The sequence below is a fragment of the Chrysochloris asiatica genome, unplaced genomic scaffold (assembly GCF_000296735.1).
Source record: "Chrysochloris asiatica unplaced genomic scaffold, ChrAsi1.0 scaffold00045, whole genome shotgun sequence".
Taxonomy (NCBI): domain Eukaryota; kingdom Metazoa; phylum Chordata; class Mammalia; order Afrosoricida; family Chrysochloridae; genus Chrysochloris; species Chrysochloris asiatica.
In genome coordinates, this window is record NW_006408563.1 from 10,024,941 (window position 1) to 10,032,230 (window position 7,290).

Consider the following 7,290-nt stretch of genomic DNA (forward strand, 5'->3'; position numbering starts at 1 on the left):
ATGGACTGCCAAAAGAACCAATAGATCTGTTTTGGAAGAAGTGTAGCCAGAGTGCTCCTTGGAGGCCAGGATGGCTAAGCTTCGTGTCTCATACTTTGGACATATTGTCAGGAGGGAACAGTTGCTGGAGAAGGATATCATGTTTCTTGACTGCTACTTCTGTGAGTGTTGATAATTTTTTTTCCATCCTTTGGCTTTTAATCTGTTTTGTCTCTGTGTGTAAGATGTGTCTCTTGCAGACAGCATATTGAAAGATCTTGTTTTCTTATCCATTCTGCCATGCTCCGGCTCTAAACTGGTGCATTTAATCCATTTACATTCAATGTAATTATCGATGTTGTTGTTATGTACTGTGGAGTCGGTTCCAACTCATAGCTACCCTGTACAGGGTTTCCGAGGCTATAAATTTTTACGGGAGCAGAAAGCCTCATCTTTCTCCACGGAGCAGCTGGTAGTTTCGAACTGCTGACCCTGAGGATAGTAGCAAATATGTGCTCTGTGGAGAAATGTGTACAGATGTTTTGATTTTCAGGTATAGATTAATTGCTGCCATTATGTTTGGGTTTTTTGTGTGTTACTGCTGTCTTTGTTCTGCATTTCTTCCTGTGCTGAGTTCATGGTTTTTGTGTTCTTTCTTGTGAGTTTCCTCATAGTTTTAATGTTTCCATATTCGTCTTGGATTTTCATTGTCTTGGTATGTTATGAAGTGCTAATTTTCTTTGTGGTTACCTTATATTCCATTAACTTTTCCTTCTACTTAGTGCAGTCTATATTATCTTGTGATCTACCTGACCTTCTCATCATCTGGATGTCTGTTCGTACATGTTTACCTTCCTTCACGTTGTGATTGTTTTGATCATAGACTGACCTCCAGATTCTCTGAGTTTGTTCTTATCTTTTTGTTCTGTTCTCGACTCTTCCTTCTGTCGATTCAATACTGGGAGGTGCTGCCACTTTTGTCATTCTCTGGTTGTTGTCTGTTCTTATTGGTTTTCAGTCCACAGAAATCCCTTTAGGATGTTTTGTAGCGTAGGGTTGGCTTTGGAAAAATCCCTTAGCTTCTGTTTATCCTGGGATGTTTTGATGACACCATCGTATTTGATTGATAGCTTTGCTGGATAAAGAATTCTTGGTTGGCAGTTTTTTTCTTTCAGGGTTTTAATGTCTCCCCATTGCCTTCTTCCCTGCATGGTTTCTGCTGAAATATCCAAGCTTAATCTGACTTGCTTACCTTTTTTTTTTTTTTTTTTTAAGGTTTTTATTTTGGATTGAGTGAAAGTTTACAGGGCTGATCATCAGTTTTACATTCAACATACCATACACCTTGTTTCATTAAAATTATAATCCCCTCCATGTACAATCAGTTAACAGTATTTCTCTTAATTCACTTTACATTTTTTTAAAAACAAACAAAAAAAACCACTCAGGCATATCTAATAATTTACACCACCATACATCCTTCAGAAGTGTATAGGCATAGATGGAGGAGATGCTGAGAAACAGACATTTCACATTTTGATATTTTTAATCAAGTTTTCTGTGATTTTATAGCAATACTTTTTTACTTATCTTTATATATGCTAAATAAGTTTCTCCTTTAGCTTAAGGCATACATCTTTTGTTTCTGGTAGTTTCTGTAAGAAATTCTGTCCTCACTTTCAGTGTTTGTTTTTTTTTTCCTTTCAGATATAAAAGAAAACTAAAAAGTAGAAGATGCTGGGATCTGAACGTGGTGTTGTGGAAGAATGGTTATCAGAATTCAAGGTAAATTGGATTGTGGGGGGTACAAATGTATTATGTGATTTTAGTGTCAGTAATTTAATCGGATCCAGTAGATCCTTTTTGGAAGAGGTGCAGCCAGAGTGTTTCTTGGAGGCCAAGATGGCCAAACTTCGTCTCATATTTTGGACATATTGTCAGGAGGGAACAGTCACTGGAGGAGGATATTGTGTTTGGTAAGGCGGAGGGTCAGAGAAGAAGAGGAGGAACCCCAACGAGATGGATTGGCCAAGTGGCAGCGTCAGTGGGCTCAAGTGTGGCAACAGTAGTGAGGTTTGCCCAGGATCGGGCAGTGTTTCATTCTGCTGTGCATAAGGTCACTATGGGTCGGTACCGACTCGATGGCACCTAACAACAACAACAACAATTTAGTCGTACAGCAAATATGTGCTCTTTGGAGAAACTTGTACAGATGTTTTGATATGAAGTGAAAATAGTAAAATACGAACTAAATGTTTCAGTTACAACTCTTAAAGAAAGCACTTCTATGGGTATGGTTAGAAGATAGTATACAAAAAGGATATAATTGAGGGATATCTAAATTTTAAAACATAGTGAAAGGGTCAGCCTTCAAGCTTTAATAAAGTACAGAAATAGGACATGTGTTTTATTTAGGTTTTTGTTTCCCATAAACAACAATCACTCATGATTGGAAATCATAGAATTTATGAAGTTGTTGCAATTAAAGGGCTTTTAAAAATATAAAATGTAAGAATTGAAATATCTCCTGCATTACTTTGTAGACCAGTTTACTAGTTTAAGGTGACCGATTTCAATTAATCTTGTTTTTCATTTGTGATTTCTAATTATTTTTCAAGGTTGAATAGTTAAAATAATTGTATAAAATAGCATCTTAAAATAATAGTTTATTCTCGTGGTTTTTTGGTTTTTTTTTAAGGATTTTATTGTGGATTGAGTGAAAATTCACATGGCAGATCATCAGTTTTACATTCAACAAATCATACACCTTGTTTCATTACAATGATTATAATCTCCTCCATGTACCGTCAGTTAACAGTATTTGCCTCTGTTCACTTTAGCTCTTTTTTTTTTTTTTTCTTTAAAAACAACTCTCAGGCGTATATAATAATTTACACCACCAAAGGGCACATTCAACAAGTCTGCCTCCTGACCACAATCTCTTAGTCCCTCTCTTTCCATGAATCTTGAGTCCTCAGCTGCTCCCTCTCTTCATGTCCCCATCTCTGCCTCCTCTCTGGTATCGGTGCTTCACTGGATAAGGTCCCGCATTCTGCTTAATGCTCCTCTCCCTTGATGATCCTAGGGTCCTTTGTTTCTGTACTGTAAGATTAACTGCTCCCTCGTTTTTGTTTTAAAACTTCTACCTGGATAGTTGTGACAGTCACAATTAGTCATGGTAACAACTACTCACTATTGATCATAAGAATCTTATCCCCATCTCTTTTCACCAGACCCATCTGTACAAGATGAAACTATGCAGTGAGGACTCTTTCTTCCCCCAAACACTCTTAAACTATCTCCCCCTTGAAACCTTGTAAGCCAGTCCCTTCGTGCCTGTATCATCCCCTCATTTAATGTAGCCAGTGTCTAAATTGCCCGTCCTTATCTACACTGTGTACAGACGGTATAGCATTGATACTTGCTATGAAGACTCCTTCCCTCTCTGTTGGTATTTAGAGTTACTACCTCCATGAGTCTAGGTCAAGCTCATCAAATTGTAGCAATTTACACTTGTTTCCTTTATCAAAAATTGAGTTGTTGGTTTTCTCTGTTGTTTATCTTCCTCTAGTTGAGTTCTGAATATCAAGCCATCAAGGCAAGGTCAAATGGGTATCATGGTTATTTTTTATATTAATTAATTTCACTTTTCTTAGTTGATTCTATTATAACTCTTTTCAGGTAGGATCATGTAAGATAAAGTTCTTGGCTTCCCAAATATTAAGTTGTCTTTTGTTTATTTTGGTGTTTTCTTTTAGACATTACCTGACACTCAGATCACCAATTATGCAGCAACTTTACACCGGAAAAAAACACTGGTACCAGCCCTCTACAAAGTTATTCAAGATTCAAATAATGAGGTAGGAGAATTTTATTAAAAATAATTTTAACATAGTAGAATGAAACAAGTATATCTATAATAAAAGTTTTGTAATTTTCCCTTTGTAAAAAAAAAAAAAAATCTGTATTAGTGGAACTGAAATACTGTCTTTCTGCTGTTTTCATTCTGATAGTTGCTTTGGCTTCCACCAACTCTGTCTTTTTCATATTTTGAAATGTTTTGATTAACTTTGTTCCGATTGAGGGTAATATGTGTTGATTCTTTATTTGAGTGACCATCATCTTAATAGATTATCATTTCATTTGAAATTTTTCGCTGTGAATATTTTCTCCAGAAACCCAAATTTAACTCTATTGTGATTGAGATTTATTTATTTTAAACATTGTTTGCAGTCATTTGATTCATAATGTAGAATTATATATAATTACTCTAGTCATGGAAATCAAGTTTATAACACAGAATGAATGCTACAGCAAGTAAATTATAATTTTCATCAAAGAAATTACTTTTTTAGTCAAAATGATCAAGATCAAAAACTTAGCATAAGTGCATCCATTGTATAGAAAGGGAAAAAATGCCATTTTTGAATCTATATATTAACTGATGGAAAGTACACACATTATCTTCCCATTACACATTAGTACAACATACAGTTTGATCATCATAGTTTCATGTATGCTTTAACATGGAAATGAGAGGAACACACAGGAAAGTAGCTTCTTATCTTCCCAGATACAGCCTCCAAGAAGGCCTCTGCTGTGTACTGAAGTGAGTTTGAAGAAGTTCAGGTAATCATCTCCTAACCAGCAGCTTAACTTACAGTACATTTTAATTTTTGTTCTTTTACTAAAAGCTTGTTTATTTACTGACCTCTTTCTTTCCTATCTCATCTCAGTTAGGTTTGCATCTGCTGCTATTTGTAGCAGCAGTTGAAGGGTTCATTTGCTTCTTTTTCTCATGCTGTGTTATTTTTGAATGTTTTGAGATTTTAGATATGGGTAATGTTTTTACAAATATGCATATCCTTCTTGGTCAGGAGTTTTCAAAATTCTGTTTGAATAATGAATGTGTTCCCTACCCTTTGGTTTGTGCTGACTAAACACTTAAAACCTTGCTTATTAAAATTTGTCTGTTTCATGCTTTCTCTTTAGAGTGTAAGCTCTTCAAGGGCAGTGATCATATATATTCTGAGTTTGTTATTTCCTCAGAGTCGAATACTTACCAAGTACATAATGAATACTTGATAAATATTAGAAAAATAATGGATTACAAAGTGAGATTCTAAAATGCTATCATTTTTATTAGAAGTCACATGTGTTTATAAAAAGTACCCTTTGCCTTTTTTACTGTCTCTCATTTACTAGCCTACTCCCAAAATATATAATCTTTGCTTTTTCAAGTTGCAAAAGGCAAAAGTTCTTTATCCTCATTTCTCTCTTAATGATGGATACTGATGGTAGGATTGGTAACTGAGAATTACTTAGAGAGGGTATTGGCCCTTTCTCTGTGTGCTGGTAATATATCCCTTTGTAATAATAAAGAATGACAGAAAATGTTAATGGAATCTAGGAAACTTGAATAAATATACTTGATTTTATAAATGTTGAGCTTACACTGTGCCTTTGAAAAATTAATGGTTAGAACTTTATAAACAATTGTCAGTAAATAGTAATAAAGAGAAATGTAAATAGAAGGAAAAATGCAAATGATGTACTCCATAAAGATTTGTCCAATTATTTTCAGATTTTTATAAACTAAAATACGATAAAAGAAAAATACAGTATTATTTCCTTGTTATTGTTGTTGTTACGTGCTGTGGAGTCAGTTCCGACTCATAGTGACCCTGTGCAGGGTTTCTGAGACTGTAAATCTTTATGGGAGCAGAAAGCCTCATCTTTCTGCTGCGGAACAGCTGATAGTATCGAACTGCTGACCCTGAGGTTAGCAGCCCGATTTATAACCACTATGCTACGAGAGCTCCTTATGTTACCATAATTTCTTTGGGGCTTCCTTGAGGCAACCTGAAAATGTGTTTACTTAAAGAGTTACAAATGTGATTAGGTTAACTGTGTGTGACAGCTAACTAAGAAAAGGCTTTTTTTTTTTTTTAAGTTTGAATTTGTTGGAGGTTATAAACTATTTCTTTTGTTTTATTTATATTGTTTTTTTAAGTGCCATCAAGTCAATTCCAACTCACAATGACCCTATCTAGGGTTTCCAAGTAGTGGCTAGTGGATTTGAAACACCAGTCTTGCAATTAGCGGTCCAGTGCTTTCCCTACAGTGCCACACCAGAACTCCTTACATGCATGTACAGTTCATACATGCATGGTGTATTCCAAAGAAAATGCATTTAAACTTGTCTCTACTCTCAGTGGATGGCTGAAGGAAAATTCTCTCAGTAATACAGTTGTCTTAGTTTCTGTTGTTGTATGCCATCAAGTCAGTTCTGACTCATAACAACCCTGAGCAGTGTCTCTAAGAGCTACTGGTGGGTTTGAACTGCCAACCGTTCCATTACCAGCCCAATGCTTATCTTACAATGCTATATCAGGGTCCCAATCTCTGTTGTTACATGCCATCAAGTTGCTTCCTACTCTTAGAGACCCTGTATAAGGTTTCCGAGGAATGACTGGTGAGTTTGAAATGCTGACTTTGCAGTTCAAACCAACCTTGTCCGGTGCATTATCTTATATAGCGCCATACCAGGACAGAGTGCCTTAAAAATAAACAATCCATTCAAAACAATGACTTCTGAAGGGATCTTTAAGGTCGGTTTAAGTCCAGGGCAGAGAGACTAGCGCAGAAGTTGACGGCAACTGTTTTTAGAGCTTCCAAACAGGATAGTTGTGATAGATTTCCCAAAGGACACGGGACAGTACTGGGGACCTGTCACGAAGAAGTTTTAACAAAATGGAAAACTGCATTTTTTTTCCATTGTGGCAATGCACTTGTTTATTTTTCAAGTGTAGCATGGGCTGTCCTGTGAGAATGTCTTTGGAAAACCTTATCCCATCTATCCTAAAGCCCTGATCTTTCCCTTTCAGACATCTTTTTGTACCCTAGACTCAAAGGGCATTTAAAAGGAACATGATTTGAGTACTTCAAGGATGCCAAATCTGCCATTTTGATGGGAGGTGTAAATTAAAGAGAACAAAATGCTTCTGGGAAGGGTTAGAGATGTGAAAAGGATTGCCTTCAGAAAGAAGTGTATAGACCTAAATGGAGGATATGTCAAGAAGCAATAGCTTCACATTTTGATATTTTTGTTTAATCAAGGTTTTCCTGATTGTTAGCAATAGTTTTTTACTTCCCCTCATATATTATAATTTATATATTGAGTTCTGGCTTAGAAAAAGGAGATCAAAGGTATGTAAATATAAAAATTAAGTTAGAAGTAGAAAATTTAATTTTAGAAAAAGATTTTTTTCTAACGTAATTTTACTCAATCTTAAATATATATCCAAATTT

General features: G+C 35.5%; 1 protein-coding gene across 1 annotated transcript in view; it reads left to right on the forward strand.

Moving 5' to 3' along the window:
* Nucleotides 1-1,713: 1,713 nt before the first annotated feature.
* LOC102841965 (protein FAM126B-like) overlaps nt 1,714-7,290 on the forward strand; it is a 58,889-nt gene continuing 53,312 nt past the window's right edge. Inside the window, exons 1-2 of the mRNA XM_006861988.1 lie at nt 1,714-1,764; nt 3,738-3,839. Coding sequence (XP_006862050.1) covers nt 1,714-1,764; nt 3,738-3,839 — 153 coding nt within the window. The remainder of the gene's footprint in view (nt 1,765-3,737; nt 3,840-7,290) is intronic.